General features: G+C 38.9%; 1 protein-coding gene across 3 annotated transcripts in view; it reads left to right on the forward strand.

Annotated features, from left to right (window-relative positions):
- Positions 1 to 19,942, forward strand: part of LOC106091371 (uncharacterized) — a 40,987-nt gene extending 21,045 nt beyond the window's left edge. Inside the window, exons 1-3 of one of the 3 annotated variants that reach the window (XM_059362910.1) lie at positions 13,922 to 13,977; positions 19,320 to 19,433; positions 19,650 to 19,942. In XM_059362910.1, the coding sequence (XP_059218893.1) occupies positions 13,958 to 13,977; positions 19,320 to 19,433; positions 19,650 to 19,794 (279 nt within the window). In that variant the 5' untranslated portion in view covers positions 13,922 to 13,957 and the 3' untranslated portion in view covers positions 19,795 to 19,942. Of the gene's footprint in view, positions 1 to 13,921; positions 13,978 to 19,191; positions 19,247 to 19,319; positions 19,434 to 19,649 lie in introns of those variants that run through there. The other 2 variants (XM_059362909.1, XR_009397132.1) reach the window with 2 other exon arrangements.
- Positions 19,943 to 20,673: the final 731 nt, after the last annotated feature.

The following is a 20,673-nucleotide window of genomic DNA, read 5'->3' on the forward strand; positions in this document are numbered from 1 at the left end:
TAAATAAATATACGAAAGAAAATAAATATTTCTTTCACAACAAGCAACTCGATCAACCAGTACAAACAAAATGAGATTTGTGAAAGAATGTGTTGTGCTTTTGGTCTTGCAATTACAACAACAATATTTCGATAAAAGTGGAGGATGCTGAAAAGGCTTTTGGAAAAATGGGCTTATTTTACTTTTAACAGTGAAAATACTAGAAAATCTAATTATTTTTATAAATAAATGCTGCATTTGTCTCTTGTTAAACTGTTTTGTGTTTTATTATTTATTAATTACGAAGGGGTGGGTTTTGGTTGAAATGACAACACATACATGAATTTCAGTACGACCCACACACACACACACACATTTGTGTGTACACATGCACGTAAGCAGCTGATAAATTGTTTTATGCCATATTAATTTTTATTTGTAAGTGGCAACATTTTGGCCGAGAAACCAAAAAAAAAAAACCTTCTCAAACCACCGAAAGAACGATTTTTGGAAATAGTTCCGTAAAAAGGAACGTAGTACCAGCCTTAAGACATGGTACAATTAAGAGGAAGCGTCATTAGCACAACAACAAAAATCTACCCCCAACGAAACTACCTTGAATGTTAATTCCCGTAAATTGAAATGCTTAAATGGTTTCAGAAATAAAATTTGTTTTACAACTTATTTTCATGAATGTGTTTAATATTTGTATTTTCATCTTTATAACACTGTTTTATTGCTTATGTGTGCAATATCGGACCAAATAGAAATCTTTTTATAAACAATCACAGCCCTTTTATCGTGCCTTTTACATTTAGATTTACTGCAAAATCAAAACATTTACAAAAAATTATACTCAGCTGTTAGCATGACCTCACCTTATAAGTGCATCCTGGGAATACTAGAAACAATGTGTGATGACGTAATAAGAAAACTGTTACAATTTAAAATAAAGGAACCTTAAAACTCATAAACCCCAATTGCAACAATATTTTTGCTATCATACATGTATGTTAGTTTCGTATAAATTACGAAATTACGTAAAAATTTTAAAAGTTGTGAGAAAGTTGGTTAAATCACAAATTTGTGGAAACAATAAAATTCGGGGTTGCTTTCTTTCGACTGACAACAAAAACAGCTGATTTTATAAGAAGGAATAAAACACGCTCTAATCGAAAAAAATAGCATGTGCTATTTTGAAAAGTGATTTTCATATGACAGTTTAGTTTGTATCACACGACGTGTACAACTCAACATGTGCTAAATTTGACATGTCATAAGACAACTACATGCCGTGTAATAGAGTCTTTAGTGATATTGCTCAGGGTGGAAAACTTTAGTATTTGTGGATGTATAAATACGAAAGTATTTGTAAATGATTATATTTCTAAAATAAAAAAAAAATATCTCTCATAACAAGCTATTGCAATAAATCTGTACGAAGTAACTACTGTAATAAAACATGTTGTGCTTTTGTTCTTGCGATTACAACAACATTATTTTGATAAAGTCGATGATGTTGGCAAAGGCTTTTGGAAAGTTTTGTATATTTTATTCATACCAGTGAAAATTCTACAAAATCCAATTATTTTTAAAATTAGAAGCTGCATTCGTTTTTTTTTTTAAGTTTAATTTTTTTCATTTTTTATTAATTTCAATGGGGTGGGATTTGATTGAAATTACAACAATATGCATGAATTTCAGTTGGATACATTCACCCACATTTGTGTGTACACATGCACGTAGCAGCTGGTAAATTGGTATGTGTGCGGCTACTACACATGATAATGCAAATAAAAACTAGAATGTCTATTAGGAAGTGCCCAGAAATTTGACAATCTGGTAGGAATTTGCGCCACCATCCCTCAGGGTTCTATCGTTGATTTCGTTGTTGTTGGGCAACCATGATCGAGCTGATGGAGTAAGTGATTTTCGGAGTTGTATTCGAATTCCAATAGAACATCAAATTCTTTTTTTGGATTTTAAAGGGTTTTCACATTTTGTTTCCTTTTTCACATTTTCATTGTTTTAATTTATAATTTAAATGTTTATAGTGACAATTCTTTTAATCTTGTGGCCTTAAAACATGATAACCCATATAAAAACTAGAGTTTCCACCATCCCCACAGAGTTGTATCGTTGATTTCATTGTTGTTGGGCTTGCAACTTTACCTTTTTAAGCTGATATTTCACGATCTGCATTCATAACACTCGTCAAATAGCAAAAGAGTGCACTCTAGTCGGATGTATTCTCATATGTATTGTACTTTTTTTATTTACTTGTGTCTACATGTATTGGGTTGCCTAAAAAGTAATTGCGGATTTTTTAAAAAAAGTAAATGCATTTTTAATAAAACTCAGAATGAACTTTAATCAAATATATAATTGCCATTTTGTTCGATAACCTTTTGCCATCTTCCTGGCAAATTCAGTATTCCACGCTCATAGAACTTCTGGCCTTTATCTGCAAAAAAATGAACCAAGTGCGATTTTATAGCCTCATCATTGCCGAAAGTTTTACCATTTAAGGAGTTCTGCAAAGATCGAAAGATGGTGCAAGGTCAGGGCTATATGGTGGATGCATCAAAAGTTCCCAGCCAAGCTCACTCAGTTTTTGGCGAGTGACCAAAGATGTGTGCGGTCTAGCGTTTACCTGGTGGAATATGACACCTTTACGATTGACCAATTCTGATCGCTTCTCCTTGATGGCTGTATTCAATTTGTCCAATTGTTGACAGTAAACATCCGAATTAATCGCTTGGTTCCTTGGAAGCAGCTCAAAATATACCACACACTTCCAATCCCACCAAACAGACAGCATAACCTTCTTTTGGTGGATATCAGCCTTTGAAGTAGTTTGAGCTGGTTCACCATGCTTGGACCATGATCGTTTTCGACTAACGTTGTTGTAAACTATCCATTTTTCATCTCCAGTTATGATTCGTTTTAAAAACGGATCGAATTCATTGCGTTTAAGGTGCATATCACAAGCGTTGTTTCAGTTTGTTAAATGGATTTCTTTCAATACATGTGGTACCCATATTTAAATTGACGCCAAACAAACAAATGTAAACAAAATTTCGCGCACTTTTTTTCTAAAGCAAGCTAAAAGTAACAGCTGATAACTGACAGAAAAAAGAATGCAATTACAGAGTCACAAGCCGTTGAAAAAGTTTGTCAACGTCGACTATATTACTACTATATTACCGACAAATACTTTTTGGGCAACCCAATATGTTCGATGAAATAAAAGCTAGATTTAAATGAAAAAGTTGCTTACATACCCCAAAATCCATATGTCATATTAAATTTTTCGTTATTAAACTTTCGGAGTTGCTATTTTTGGAATTACATATGATATGTCTGATCGTATTATAGCAGCTTTAATTCTACCAAGTTAACCTCGTTTTGTTTGGCAAACAATCATATTTTAACGCATAAAGCACTGTACGAAAGTCACAAGATGGAGGTATATACCATATGAGCGCACTCGCTTGCGCATATGCGCTTAAACGTTGCAACATGCTTGCCATTCTTTGGGTTCCATTTTAAATTCCAGTGTTGTGTACAGCAGGGTACTCTGTTCAACTTTCGGAATCTTTGTGAAAAACTTAAACCAAATACCAAAATTTAACTAAACTTATTTAAAGCTAATATTTTATACAAACATTATTTTGCCACCATTTTGTTGTTAACAGCAATGTCACTTTAGATATGACATCTTGATGACGAGTTGACGGATTGTACCATATGATTTGTTGTTCATGTGCAAATTAAACCACCTTTTAAATCAGCATTGTGTTGAGTGGAGCGGACGTTTTGTTATTTCGCTCCGCAACAAATTTCTGTAACTTGTAATAGGTAGTTACTTCGGAAAAAATTTTAGTTCACTTATGGATAGCTACGATAGTGTCATCCATTAGGCGGTTGATAATCTGCGTCTGTTTCCAGTGGAAAGGGAGATCTAGATTCAGAATGCTACTTGAAAACAATGGAGAAGAACAGGGCTGCGTACCACGGAACAATCGGAGTGGGAAGTCAATGTACTGTCATTTGTATACTCTGGAGTGCTTGCGGAATTGCCTGACCTTTTCCAGTTTGTGACGATGTAGGCTGGTATCGGGGCCGATACAAACTAATTGCCTTCGGGCATCAACGCTTAATTGAAATTTATCGTTGCGTCTTAAGAACGATTAGAGAGATTTGGAAAGGCGCAGCACTGAATTTAGCCAAGAAAGAAAAAATTTCTTTTCGAACAATGGCACACAATTGGATATCAAGGATTCCCAAGTAGACTTAAGCCCAAAGAAATAAACCAGGATTCACTAATAGAAGGTTAGGTCACTTGTAAAACATAAAGTGTTCATAGACCCCATGAACATCATCTAGGATGTCAAATCTGCCGATCGAAAATGTCATCCAATAGGAGAAGTAGTAAGCAAAGAATGAATATAAAAAGTGAACAAGTTGACATTCTTAGTGCCAAGTACTGGCAAAAATTAAAAAATATATGTCGGCTGGTCGCTTGGCTTAACCTTATTCAGTGAGTCCTGAGAATGAGCGTTGTGTTAATAAATGACCATCATCAAGGATGTCAAATCTGCCGATCGAAAATGTCATCAAATAGGAGAAGTAGCAAACAAAGAATAAATGTAAAAAGAGAACAAGTTGACATTCTCAATGCCAAGTACTGGCAAAAATTGAAAATTTAAAAAAAAATGTCGGCTGATCGTTTGGCTTAACCTTATTCAGTGAGTCCTGAGAATGAGCGTTGCGTTAATAAATGCAACGATGCAAAAAATCCCACAAAAGCAAAGCGCAAAATTTAAAGTATTTTCTTCCTTGAATTTTATAATCAAGTGTCATTCTATGTTAGCATACTTGCAGCAGCTTTTTTAACTATTGTGCGATTTTAACATTTGTTTGCAGAGTTACATTTTCAACGCAATGCTCCTCAACGCGCTCATTTTGTTTCGGCCTTAACGAGCTGTAATCTCAATCTTTCATCGGATAAGGCCGATGGCGACCGGAGATATGCAGTATTGTTATAAAGCTAAAAATCCCCCTGTCACGATCGAAACAGGAGAGCAAGGCGTTGAGACTGGACCCGACAAGACGTGGGTGGATGGGTGGTTCATCTGGTTGGGTTGGTGTTGTATCCCTATTTATATTGGGTCGCCCAAAAAGTAATTGCGTATTTTTTAAAAGAAAGTAAATGCATTTTTAATAAAACTTAGAATGAACTTTAATTAAATATACTTTTTTACACTTTTTTTCTAAAGCAAGCTAAAAGTAAAAGCTAATAACTGACAGAAGAAAGAATGCAATTACAGAGTCAAAAGCTGTGAAAAAATTTGTCAACGCCGACTATATGAAAAATCCGCAATTACTTTTTGGGCAACCCAATAATTATCTATTATTGGCAACCTTTAATAACAGTGGCAACACTGAATTGTAATGTCATCCTTTTTATTATTCCTTGTTCGTATTTGTAGCCGTTGAGTGGATCGGACGTGTATTTTTTTCGCTCCTCAAAGAAAAAAAATATCCTTATCTCGGAATGGGAACTACTTATTACGAAAAAATGTTAAAGCGATTTTAAAGTAGGCTAGGAATGGACTCCAAATACCCAACAGCTGCGGTGGTGGCGTCAGACCGCAGAGTGTTGTCCTCCCCTCTTATCGGCGTGGGTGCCTTGGCACCTGGGGTCGAGAGTAATGCTTCAAGAGCACCACTAGTCGTCAAACTAATTAATGAGGAAAAGGCGGATAAACCAGATGTATGCACAGTTCGTCCCCAGCCTTTAAGTAAAGGTGGTGTTTCCGACTCGGATTCAGACAGCGAGAGTGTCAATGAAACAGTCAGCGCAGCCGAATCGAGAGATGAGGGCGGCGGGTTGACGGCAGAAGTGAGCGATGGTTTTACTTAGCACACAAGCAGACCAAGAAAGCGATCCGGCTGCCCTTTTCAAGATTGGGAAGACTAGGATAGACAGAAATACTCATATTGAGACATCAAGCCGTGCAGTGGCTGGTGACTCGATACCGTCCAACGAACAGGGGCTGATAACGAGACAATCACCGCCTCTCTCAACATTGGAAAGACGAGGATAAGCAAATATCATAATACTAATATTCAGGCAGTGCAGTGGCGAGAGACCCAACACAGTCTAACAAACAGGGACCCGACGACGGACCCATCACCGACTTCAAGATTTGGAGGTCTAGAATAGACAAAGATCCTAATATTAAACATCAGGCAGTACAGGGAATGGAAACCCAATACAGCCTAACGAACAGGGACCCGACGATGGAGCCATTACCGACTTTATAAAGAGTCGGAAGACTAGACTAGTCAAAGAACCTAATACGATGACATCAGGCAGTGCAGTGACAGGAATGTCAATGTAGTCTAAAGAACAGGGAGCAGACGATGAGATCATCACTTACATCCAGATAAACCTCCACCGGAGTGAGACTGCTATACACGCTCTGATGGAAAAAATTAGCAAGGGCAAGATTCATATTGCCTTAATACAGAAGCCATGGACTACCCGGACTGAACCATATCAACTACCATATATTCCATGGTACTTGGCCTAGGACCTGCGTTTTTTTTTTACAACAATTTGAATTATATATTTTCCCCAGAGTTGTCAACGTCGAGCATACCTGGCATCACTTTATCTGTCTTCGATTCTCTGACACCACCAACCACGTCGGAGCTGCAACGGTTGGTGGGGAAAGCAAAACAGACATGAAACGAGGTACTAATTGGGTGCGGTGCGAACTCTCACATTTCGTGGGGTAATACCAACACTATTTAGCATGGCAAAGTCCTGGCAGAGTTCTTGAATACTAACGACCTAATAATACTTAATATTGGTTAAACCGCTTCCTTTTTTAATAGGATTAGGGAGGATGTATTACATGTGAGGTTCGATGAGGTTCAGGATTGGAGGGTCTCCATGGAACACTCTTTCTCTGACCATCGCTACATTAGGTTTAGAATGGCACAGCCAGCGTCGAATTCGATAAGCTTCCGTAATATATTGAAAACTAACTGGACAAAATTCGGAAGGCTACTCAGAAGAAGACTTGGACAAGATAATTTAGATTGTCCAAGCATAGAAGACACAAACAACAATGTCAACAGGATAAAGACTACGCTGGTGTTGTCTTTCGAAGATAGTTGTCCTCTTCGGGAAAGGAAATCAGTCCAAAAAAAACTCTGGATGATCGGGGAGATTCGCAATATTGGGAAAGAGGTCCGCAGACTTTTTAACATAGCATGTCCTAAAAAAGCGGAAGCTTATTGGGATATATATAACGCACGGCTCAAGGAATACAATACGATAACCAGAGCGGCAAAAGTGCCCCCTGGAGGCTTTTATTCAAACAGGTCGATAGCGTTAATGATACCGCCAAGATTAAAAAAATTCTCTTAAAAACCATGATAAAGTGCATACCATGATAAAGAGTAGGACATCAAGCGAACTGTTCAAATACAAACCGCATGCCTATGTCAAGGGAAGGACGGTGGACACTGCCATGCACGAGGTTGTGCATAAAATAGAAGAATCCCTCGATGCCATAACGTACACACAGGCGGTGTGCATTGACATCGAGGGTGCGATCCAATCCTTAGAGCGGTACCGGATGGACCCGGTCCTTAAAGACTGGATAAACCATATGCTAAGGAACAGGTGGATAAATTGTGTGTCCCATGATAAAAATATAAGGGAGAAAGTGGCACAAGGCACGATACAGGGGGAAGATTTTGAACCCGTCTGTTACGCAGACGATGTTATTATACTTCTGAGCGATAAGGATCTGAACCAGTTATGCAGAAGGGCCGAAAGGGTCTTGCATGTGGCATACGACTGAGCTAGATCCAGAGCTCTCAATGTTAACCCAGAAAAGACTGAAATATGCCTGTTCACGAGGAAGACGAAGGTGGGCCAATTTAACGCACCACATTTCCTCAAAAAGACGATTTCTATAACTGACAAGGTCAAATACTTAAGGGTGATCTTCGACAGGAAACTGAATTGAAGCGTACTGAGAAGGCTCACAGATGTTGGGCACTATGTAGACGGGCCGTAGGCTCGAAATGGGGTCAGAATCCGTGGATAGTCTACTGGCTCTACAGGAGCGTGATTAGACCAATACTGCTATGGAGAAAAAGTGCAACATAAGGACCATACCACAGGTTCAGATAACATGTTATCTTGGCATAGGCGGAGCGATGAGGACCACGGCCACTAGGGCACTGGAGACTATTCCAGATATCCGACCCATTGACGTACAGATTAAGTGTGAGGCAGCCACTGCGGCTACGAGACTAAGGGCGATGGGAGTGTCCATTGAGGATGGGAGGACGCGACGATAGGAAGCCTGAAGGAAGGAAAAAAGGTTTTCGATCGGATATCTGTGATGAAACTTGAGGTAGAGTGCTGTCAGCGGCACAGTCTTGGATTGACTGGTGCCGGGTCTTAACGGAGTAAGAGGGAATGAATGATGATTTGGCGGTGAAGGCCAGAAGACTGCCATCAATAAACTTGTTTAACCCGAAGCCTTTCGGGTCGACGAAGTCCGAGTTAAGGACGTGGGCGACGAATGCGAATGCAACACTATGTAACAGCGAAACAGTCGGAAGGACGGCAAAAATCCTATAGGGGGATCTAGATCGTGAGAAAACGAGGTTATTACTGAAAGGAAGTAAAAAGGAGGTCAGTATATCTATTGGTATCATGGCGGGACACAGAGGACTACGAGCTCACTTATCTAAAATCGGTGCGGCAAGTGATATCATGTGTAGATCATGTGGATGATGACACGTTGGAACATTTCCTTTGTCATTGCCCGGCTTTCGCGTCTAACAAATATCGGCATTTAGGTGGGGACACTATACCAGACATGAACCAACTTAGGGGAGTGGCATGGAAAACAATTAGGGATATTGTAAGTAGCACGGAATTCCTAACTTAGATTTTCTTTTTCGAGGTTCCTTTTTTGTGTTCAGAGCGCACAACAAGCCAATTACTGGATTAGGTGTACGCGTGCAGAAACATCGTTTTAATTTTCTAGAAGGCACCTACCAGTAAGGAGTCATTTTCAGCTCATAAAAAGTGGCGACGAGAAAAACAGTAGAAATAATATGGATCCAGCGCAATTTCAATAATTATTGGAAGTTTTCACCAAGAGCTAGCAAGACCCGTTTAATAAAGTGGCAGACAGTTCAAGAAATGCGCAGACGTAAACACGGCAAAAACAACACATAATTTGTCGTCGTTACAAGTTGTTTTACCACCGTTCAAGCATTTTAATTCCAATTAGAAAATGTACCTTCAGTGCTAGTAGATTCAATAGGGTCAACTCATTTCAAATTAATGGTGTCGTTGGTTGCTCCAAAGAAGTTGTTCGATATAAAGGATGGTACTACGTTCACTTTTCGCGGTGAAAACCCATCCTAAAAAAACCAATCGTATTGAAAATTTGACATTTTAGCAACGCCCAAGGAAAGCACAATCACAGTCGGTACCAAACACACTCAAAAGAACAGTGCGCTAAAGCCTAGTTTTGAGTTCATTATTAAGTTATTGCGAAATCCGACGGCCTCTTTTCTTTATCAGAACACAAATATAAGGCAAACAACAATGAAGACAACAGTATTGAAACAGAGTTGATTCGGCCCATTTCGTGAGCATTTATTTACATTTGCAATTTAAATTGTGCGAAATTTATCTTGATGCAGCGACATGTCGCTAAAACTTTGCTCATAGAACTCAGTACCACTTTTACGGAATGTGTTCTCATTATCTTTATCACAATTTTTTTATAGCGCGTTTTGACAATTGTTCGTGTGAAAAGTCGAAGTCAGTACTACGCTTAAGGACCTCATTGTAACTCAACGTTATTAGCATTGGTAACCATTAACATATGTTTATACACACATATATGGTAAATTCTTAATCTGGTTTATTTCTTTGTTGTTGTTGTAGGATTTTGTCGTGTTCTATTTTCGTCTGCTTGATTCTGTTGAGTGTCCAGATCCAGGAATTCTGCGACTAAAGGCTGGTACTACGTTCGTTTTTGCGAAAAATTTTCGAAAATCGTTCTTTCGGTGGTTTGACAAGGTTGCCACATTTGATTTGTTGCCATTTACGTATAAAAATTGATATGGCATCAAAAGATTTATCAGCTGCTTACGTGCATGTGTACCAGAGAACTGAAGTGAGTAGAAAATTTTTTCGCAGGCTCCCAACCAAAACAAGCATGTGTGTTGTTAGACTGAAACCTAGTCCTTCAATCAATTCGTTTTTGAATCACATTTTCGTTGCGTTTTGAGTGATTTGAATAGACTGGTTTCACTTGTGCACATGATTGATTTTACTCGTTTTTCAAAACAGATGGTCAAGACTACACAATCATACGAGGGTTGCCTTTTATATTTCGGGATTGGACAACCCTCGTGTTGCAATCTACTAACTGGCAGCTCTATCGTAAAGCTTAACATTTTTGAGGTTAAACGTACTCAGAACGTTTGACATATGAGCGCTATTTGTGTTGTTTACAGTAACTTAAATGATTCATCTCGATCAAAAAAATGGATTTAAATTGTGAACATGTTCGTGCGATTGTTTTTTACAACTTTCGACGTGGATTAACTCAACAACAGCGCATCGATGAACTTAATTAAATTTTTGGCGTTGCATGTTGTCCTCCCCTCCTATAGGTGTGGGTGCCATGGCACTTGAAGTCGGGAGTAATGCTTCAAGCGCAAAACTAGTCCTCAGACAAATTAATGAGGAAGAGACGGATAAACCAGAGGGATGCACAGTGTCAATGAAACAGTCAACGCAGCCGAAGCGAGAGATGTGGTCAGCGGAAGAAGGCAGAAGTGAGTGATGGCTTTCCTAAGCTCACAAGTAGACCGAGAAAGCGATCCGGGGCACGACAAAGGAGACAGAGGAGTATGTACCGGCAGTGCAATTGTGTGAAAGTGCAGGGTGCTGGAAGGTATAGAACTTCTACGGAAGCTGGAAAGAGAATCAGATCACCTGAAGAGCATAACACTGCTATAAAGCTGAAGAAGAAAAAGAGCTTCCTGCTTACAAGTACAGTGGGAAACCAAGACAGGCCTTACGCAATGGAGACTCTAGAAGTCTTAAACAAGGAAAATCAAGATTTGGTCATGGATAAATGGGAGATTTTCCACTGGCAGGAGAAGGAAGGAACTGTCCTTGTATCGGGCATTGATCAAGTCTCTGTCACAAGTTTGGCTACGACTAAAGGCATGGTGTACTACGAGGCAATGGCTGTCTTTTTAAGATTGGGAAGACTAGGATAGGCAAATATTCTCATATTGAGCCATCAGGCAATGCAGTGGCGGGACAGTCGATAACGCCTAACGGGCAGGAGGCCGACGTCGAGACAATCACCAACTCTCTCAATATAGGTAAGACTAGGATAAGCAAGATCCTAATACTAAAATGCAGGGGCGAGAGACCCAACACAGTCTAACGAACAGGGACCCGACGACGGAACAATCAACGACTTTCTTCAGATTAAGAAGACTAGGATGCCGCCTAACGTCGAGAGTAGACGATGACACCATGACATACTCCAAATAAGCCAGGATGCCGCCTTACGTACAGAGAGCAGACGTGACACCATGACCTACTCCAAATAAGCCCATTTACACAAGATTTGGAAGACTAGGATAGGCAAAGATCCTAATATTGGAACATCAGGCAGTGCAGGGACGGTAGTCTCTACAGCCAAACGAACAGGGCCCCGATGATGGAATCATTGACTTTCTCAAGGTTCGGAAGACTAGGATATGCAAAGATCCTTATATTAAAACATCAGGGAGTGCAGTTACGGGAAACTCAATGCAGCCTAAAGAACAGGGAGCAGACGATGAGACCATCACCCTTTGCCAATAAGCCCAACTAATGGAGGACCAATGATTGAGGTCATCTAGATAAACTCCCACCGGAGCGAGACTGCTACACACGCTCTGATGGAATCAGCAAGGGCAGGCTCATATTGCTTTAATTCAGGAGCCATGGACGACTCGGAACAAAGTTTCTGGACTTAACCATATCAACTACCAATTATTCTATGCTAACACTGGTACTCGGCCGAGGACCTGCGTGATGTGTCATAAAAACTTAAATCATGTATTTCCCCAGAGTTGTTAACGTCGGATGCAACAGTGATGAGACTAGAGATGGTGGAGCATACCTGGCATCACTTTATATATATACCTTTCGAATCTCCGACACCGACACCTACGTCGGACCTGCAGCGGTTGGCGAGGAAAGCAAAACAGACAGGAAATGAGGTACTTATAGGGTCGATGCGCAGTGTTCTTGAATACTTACCACCTAATAACGATTAATATTGATAAAACCGGCACCTTTGATAACAGTATTAGGGAGGAGGTTTTAGATGTGACAATATATTCGGAAAATCTTATCGATGAGGTTCAGGATTCGAGGGACTCTAACACTCTTTCTCTCACCATTGCCACACTAGATTTAGAATAGCACGGCCAGCGCCGAATCCGATAAGCGTTTGGAATAAGTTTGAAACCAAATCAACATTCGGAAGAATACTCAGAAGAAGACTTGGGCTAGATAATTTAGATTGTCCAAGCATAGAAGACATTAACGACAATGTCAACAAGATTACGACTGCACTGGTGGAGTCTTTCGACGATAGTTGTCCTCTTCGAGAAAGGACCCAAGAAAAAACCCTGGAAGACGGGGGAGAATGGATTGAGAAAAGGAGCAGCTCATACCGTCGCGGTATAATCGAGGCGAAGATAGGAACCTGGAAGAAAGGATAGAGGTTTCCGATCGGATATCTGATACGACACTTGAGGTCGAGTGCGAGGCACTGCTGTAAGCGGCAGAGTCGTGGACTGACGGAACCCTAGTATTGCTGTGTGGAAGACTGTGCTACAAGGATGGATCAAAGCTAGAGGACAGAGTGGGTCTGGAGGTCTACATTGCGAACTCAAGGACTGAGATCTGTTTAGACTGCCTGACCATAATACGGTTCCGCAGGCGGAGATACGGGCGAACACAGAATGCGTGTGGTGGCGACGGGAGGACGTCGAGTGTGACCATCTTTACGAGACAGTAAAATGACCAAAAGCGCAATAACAATTATGACGGTAATGTCACGAACAATCTTGGAATATAAGAAAAAGATTAACGCCTTTTCTGATAATGGCACAATCCGCATCGTTCGGGTGCCGGGATATAACGGAGTAAGAGGGAATGAAAGGGCAGACGATCTGGTGGTGAAGGCCAGGGGACTGCCGTCAATAAACTTGGTTAATCAGATGCTTTTCGGTCGACGTAGTCCGAGTTAATGGCGTGGACGACGAATGCACATATAACACTTTTGAACAGCGAAACAGTCGGTAGAACGGCGAAAATCCTATGGGGTGGTCCGTATCGTGAGAGGACGAGGCTATTATTGAAAGGAAGTAAGAAGGAGGGTCTTATAGCTTTTGGTATCATAACGGGAGACAAAACTACGAGCTCACTTATGCAAAATCGGTGCGATAAGTGATAGCATGTGGAGAAGATGATGAGACGTTGGAACATTTCCTATGTCATCTCTGGCTTTCGGGGCTAACACAATATCTCCAAAATTCATTGGACGCTTGTTTATGAATGGCATATGTTCATATCGCTGTACGTCTCTGGAAATCACTTACTAATGATCTTCACTTACTCAGTAATTCGGCAACATTTAAAACCAGACTTTGCAAACATTTTCCAACATTAAGTTGATTAATTTTAAGGCTCATTTATTTTATTCTTATATACTTACCTTATATTTTTTTCGGATCAACTAAGTCTTTTAATTCCTCTTCAATTAATAAATTATTTTTGTTTTTTCTTTTAAATTCAAACCTCCAAAGCCATAAATGTCCGCTTTTTAATTCCTGATATATGTATATGTGTATGTATAGGTATGTATGTATATATGTAATTATAAAAATTTTATATTCTCGTTGTGCGGGTGTAAATAAATAAATTACAAATTACAAAGACACCGGAGCTTAGGTGGGGACACAATACCAAAAATGAAACAACTTAGGGGCGTGGCATGGAAAAGATTTTGTAGGTTAGGTTAGGTTTTAATGGCAGTCTGCCATCAGACACACTTGGACGTTTTCGTCCATTGTGATACCACAGGAACAGAAGAAGGAAGATGCCTTCTAGATCCTACCGTTGAACCATCCAGATCGCTTTAAAAAGCCAAATAACTTGCGAAAGTTCACATCCGCCAAATCAGACAGGTGCTCAAAGAAATGAGAACCTCAAGTGAAACTCCGTCTGACTGCTAGTGCGGGACACATTTACAGAAAGTGTCCTATAGTCTCTTTTTCTTTGATGTCCTTACAGTCTCTTCACATATTCCAGTATTGCTGAAATGTGTAGGTTAGTTCCTAGTCTCGCAAGCTTGTTCGCTTTACAATTCGCTGGGATATCTCTGTGGCACGGCACTCAGAACAGGTGAATTTTGAACTGTTCAGCCATCTCGTTGAGAGATCTGCGATAGTCGAGGGCGGTTTTGTGTTCAGAAATTCGTTCTCTAGGGATTTAATGGCGGCCTGTCTGCCTGAGAAGATATTTATGCCAATCGTCGTAATGACATTATATCTTTACCCATCCACCACTTCCTTAATTGCAAGGATCTCTGCTTGATAAAATAAATTGACCTCACGGCAGTGGTCGCTGCTAAACCATCTTTTAAGATCTACAGATCCCAGGCCTGCTGCAATGCATCTTTTAGTAAGTAAGTTATTAATAAACATTCTTACGATAGAGTTGATACCTAGAAACTCCAACTCCTTCATGATTGACGTCTGTTTTACATTACTGAAAGCATCTTCAATGTCAAGAAATGCTGCCTTTGTATATTCCTTGACAGCGAGAGAACCCTCTATGTAGCTGACTACGTCGTAAAGGGCTGTTTCAGTGGATTTGCCTTTACTATGTACATGCTGCTGCCGCGACAGGCGACCTCCAGGGTTCTTTGGCATAAGATATGTTTCTATCAACCTTTCAAGAGTCTTCACCAAAAAAATATGACAGATTAATAGGACGAAAATATTTCTCCTTTGTGTGGTAGAGTTTTCCTGCTTTCGGAATGAAAATGAAAGACAGATATATATGACATTCTGATACAAGCAAAGTAGATACATCATCAGGGCCTGGCGACTTAAGGCAGTCGAAACTTCTTATCGCCCAAAGGATTGTCGGCTCAGACACAATTTCCTAATAGCCTCCGACTAATGCATACCAGTGACAACTTCTTCTGGCGCCACGTTGGAGTATTTCCTGGGAAATGTGTATCAACGAGTAGTTCTAGTGTTTCCTCATTAGACATTGTCCATACATTCTCTTGTCTCCATACATTCTGAATATGCCCCACCGTAATAGGTCTTGAGGACAGAATCTGCCTTAGCCTAGAGGTCTCAGGTCTATCCTCCACGGAGCTGCAGAATTCAACTAAGGATTTTTTCTGAGCCTTTCCCAGCTCGCCCTTATATTTTCTTAGCTCAGCCTTATAGATGTCCCAATCGTTTGGTGCTCTTGTGGCTTTTGCTCTGTTGAAGAGTTTTCTGCAGTCCTTCCTTAGACCAACCAGCTCTGGGGTCCACTATGACGGTCGCTGTTTGCCCCTTGGCTTGGCACTAGGACATGCTGACACAAGCGAGTCATTCAGGGCCTTCGTGATACGCTTGACCACTATGTCTATATCCTCCGCAGTTTCCACTTCCTTTTCTGATCTAGAAGCGATAGACGTGCAGAACTTGTGCCGAAATTTATCCCAATCCGCCGTTCTTATGTTTAGTCGAGGGACCACTTCTGCAGTATTTTCTCTAAGGTTCAAACTAATATAACGATAATTAGGGAACCTGTGGTCATCCAACACTTTCCAGTCGCCTATTCTTGCACATATATATTCCGTATATTGCGATACAAAGGTAATATCTAGTAGTATCCTGGTAATAAAGGTTGGTTTATCCCCTTTATTACAAATCGCCAGTTGCAACTTGTAATATATTCGATAAGCAGCTCACCCCTTTCGTTGACATCCGAATTTCCCCACATCTGACGATGTGAATGAGAATCACTTCCTCCCTACAGAAGCGGCTTCAACCAGCGACTTAAGGTTTGAATGCGGCATCTCTGAATCGTGTGCCATATATGGGGAAGCCAGCCAGTAATGAGACTTGTTTATTTCAAGGCTGGCTACTTCTAAATCTTCAGTGCTTAGCGACGGAAGAAGAAAAATGTTTAGACTACTCTTTGCAAGAATACAGGCTCTGTGTCTCCCATTCCCCGTAGCCTTGAGTAGTTTAAATCCCGGAATTCTTAGTCCACGAACCATTCCTATACACACCCATGGTTCCTGGATAAGCGGCACGTCAAATGCCTCTGCCATCAGGAGGACCTCTAGTGCCGCCCAAAATGGCCTGACAATGGTGGAGATTTATTTGTAGAAACCGGACTATAGTCAGGATTCAGAACTTCCACCACTGTTGGGTTAGCCTCGTGTTCTGATTCCACCAGGAGTTCATCCTCACGCATCCAGGGTCAGACGAGAAAACCGTGGAACCATTTTTCTTCCCGTCACTGGACACTTGCGGTATGCACGATTCCTCCTTACAAGAATACAATTCCTTTAGGCTTGTTGAGATCTGCGAGACAGCCGGAGTTTAGTACGAATACTTCATGTCTCCGGTCACCATCAGCCTCATCCAATCTTCCAGTCGGTGGTTGAAAGAATGGGATAACATTACCTTAATCTTCCAAGTATCAATTCAGGATCTGGGGGAATCCTTGGTGTCCAAGCATGAGCCATTGGCCAAGAAGGAATATCTTCCTTCTTGACTAAATCTGGTGCTGCACCGGCCAGATCTCTTCAATCATTTTTTTTTTTCAATTGAGCGTTGATCCCCGAAGGCAATTAGTCTGTATCGGCTATCCCACTCCAATTATGCAGCCCTGTTCTTCTGCAATAGGTAATTTGTCTTCTTCCAAAAATAATGACCTATTACGAGTTACAGGAAAATTCTTGCAGAGTGAACTAACAAAACGTCCGCTCCACTCAACGGTTCAAACAATAGTCAAGGATTTTCTAAGTAGCACCGGATTCCTAACTTAGATTTTCTTTTTCGAGGTTACTTTTTTAGTATTTATAGCGCACAACAAGCCCACTACTGGCATGGGTAAATGTCCATAGTGGCATGGATTACTATCCGCACCCTCTTTTTAACCTAACCTATGCTAATGGGGAATATTTTGATAATAATAAAGCGTTTTACGATGATTAATATTTGTTTCTGTGTTCTCTGATCCCGAAATATAAAAGGCAATCCTCGTACTCGTTGCGGTCTGTATATGATAGAAGAGAGACATATATTTGACTCATTCTCACTTCCTTTCGCGTTGCAAATGTGTGAAAGGGGACACATTATAATCTTAATCAATGTACAATTTATAACATTAAATAAAAATTTCATTCGCACATTTAAAAAAAATGTTCAACGTATGCCTTCTCTGCCAATCACTTTCTGTGACACAAAATAAAATCGAATTTCTTTGTCAAAAATTATAAAAGCAATTAACGCCTTGTTTGAAAAGTTATTTATAATTCTATATCATATTTAGGTCTATATTTTTCTGTGCACTGTTTTGTATTAACTTTTTTTAAACTTAATTGCGATTTAATGCCTTGATTTTGTGTTTTGTTTAATTCTACTAGTTTTTAAAATGGTTTGACGTCGTCAACCGAAATATCAGAATACAAAGCAATTAAAACTATCAACATATGTTTCAATTGATCTTAGACCATGTTTCCACTAGAGCCCAAATCCAATTGATTTTAGATAATCTCCAAAACCCGTTTCCACTACGATTTATGCGGTTTTTGATTTGTCAACCGTGACGTTTTTGACAGCGTTTTTGTTGTGATTCCCATTTTTTGTGTTCAGCATATATATTTCGGTCAGCAATGAAGTTTGTGAAACGATTTTATTAAATCACTACTAAATTTTTTTAATTTTAATAAGAAATTGTCAGTTGTTAAGAAAAAGTGCTGCCCAAAAATCCCAATAATAACCGGTATTTAATGCAAATGCAGTGTTGCATTTGAATTTGGAAGGAGATTTACGGCAAATCTCTTCAAGTAAGTAGATATGCTCACATGGAAAACGTATGGGAAATCTCGTTGCAAAACACGAGATTTCCGAAATCACGCCGCAAATCTAGATTTACTCCAAGTGGAAACATAGTTTTAAGCCGAAACGATTGCAAACCACACAAAAAATTTTTCAGGTCAACAACACTCACAAAAATCCAAAATTAATTTAATAAAATGTCTTGTTTGATCGATTGTTTGCCTACTGCAAAATATAAATGCAAATTGGCCCATGAATATTCCATTAAGGAACTGGGGCAAACCTTATACATACATAGAATAAAAAATAGACTAAAACGAAGTTTATATGAATTTGTTTTTTTTAACAACAACAATAACTGAAATGAAATTAAAACATATTTAGCGCTATACGAAGTTAAATTTTTATTGTGAAATGGTTCAGTGTAATGTAATCTTTGCTACCGTTAAAATTGCTAAAATTTTAAGTGTATATTTTTTGTATATTTATTTATCTATCGAATTTCGCAAATTCAAATTGAACTCAAGTACATAGATTAGCACAAAAAGGTGTTAATTGTTCATCAGTTGCAAATTGAATGCCTCTTGTTGTTTTGAAAATGGGTCAGTTAGTAGTAGCTAAAAAGCCTTCAACCATGATCATAAAGAAAAGTATACAAATTATAATTTTTGTGATTTTTCCAACGATTGGCTTTCGTCTAGTATTTTCTTTAAATTATTCCGAAAATCAGAATTCGACCCTAGGGCGTTATAAAAGAAAATTGCCTTTAATTTTTCATGGTATTGTCAAAGTGAAGAAATATCGTAAATCTCCATAACGCTATAGTCCTTTTAGATTTTGGAGTTTCGCAATTTGTGTGTGGCTTTGGTGTACCTGTAGATGCAGCTTGGGAATCAGTTACTTCTGGAGTAGTTTTTAAATCGCAAATTAAGTTACCTACTAAGCCGAAAGTGGATCAAATTCATACCACTCAAAATTTACGGGGAAGGTTTTTAACAAAGATGAGGTGGAATTTTTATAAGACATTAGAGTTATGGTCTACCAAGTATGAACTTACATTAACATATTTAAAATTATTTTTGTTTAGTTATTTTTCAGATTTATTTTCTTAATTTCAGATTGGGCTTGCATGCACGAGAATGCGTTTTAAAATCTATATGCGAAGCAAATCAATTTAAATTCTATAATGAAATGGGTGACTTGTGGCATGAAGTTGCTCATATTTTATTTTCGTAAGTAATCGACTGTCGTATTTTATTTTAATCCTATCCAGTGCATGCTAGATGTACTCGATAGAATTACAGTGCAAAATTGAACAGACAAGTTATCGATATCATGTGATAACAGTTAATGATAATCATGATTTGGAATGTAATTTACTAAAATAAAACACAGCACACGTACATATATATATGTAACCATTTAACATTATTTAAATTGTTTTTTAGGCCTTTTTCAAGCGTAGACCCTATAAGAGACGACATAGCCAGAGAATATTTCGCGGCAGCATATTATGGTTTGGCTTTTAAATGCAACAAGGTCTTTACAAAGTGTCCCAAATCGCTGTTAAACGCATTCTCTGTTATATTCTAGTTTAATGCTGGATATAATGGACATTTGTTCACGGAACGATGTGTCACTACTTCAGTGAAGTCGACTTATATTTCATATTTTGAATTGGTTCATAAAATTTATTCTCATATTTATTTTGGATAATAGAGATACTAAGGATAACTTTAAATCGAATATTTAGCCTTGACAAATATGAATAAAAATTAGCGGGATGTTAGTATAACCTTTATTATCTTTCGGTATTCATTTCTATAGAGCAGCTGGTTCTCACTAAATATATTTTCGATACTGCGAACTGCAGCCGGATTGGCGATCTAATTTTAAGGCTTTTCGTATTTGAAATGATTATTATCTCTATTCTCATAGTCAATCCAAACGGTTACTAAATAATGACCCGGATTGTTACAAAGGAGTAGTCATGAGCTATTGGGTTGCCCAAAAAGTAATTGCGTATTTTTTAAAAGAAAGTAAATGCATTTAAAAAAAAAACTTAGAATGAACTTTATCAAACATACTTTTTTACACTTTTTTTCTAAAGCAAGCTAAAAATAACAGCTGATAACTGACAGAAGAAAAAATGCAATTACAGAGTCACAAGCCGTTGAAAAAATTTGTCAACGCCGACTATATGAAAAATCCGCAATTACTTTTTGGGCAACCCAATATATTAATTTTCGAGTTAAGTTCGAAGGGGTAAACAAGATTACCTTTCAATATTATTACAATACGATATTAGTAAAACCCCGAAAGAAAGGGAGTAGAAATATTCTGACGAGAATTTCACTCAAGCTAGGTTCAATTAAGCCGGATCGAACAAATAGACGAAATTTAAACAATTGGCATATATCATCTTATGTCAAAAAATCTATGTAGTATGGTAATCAGCCAAAATGCTCAAGA

The sequence above is a fragment of the Stomoxys calcitrans genome, chromosome 2 (genome assembly GCF_963082655.1).
Source record: "Stomoxys calcitrans chromosome 2, idStoCalc2.1, whole genome shotgun sequence".
NCBI lineage: Eukaryota > Metazoa > Arthropoda > Insecta > Diptera > Muscidae > Stomoxys > Stomoxys calcitrans.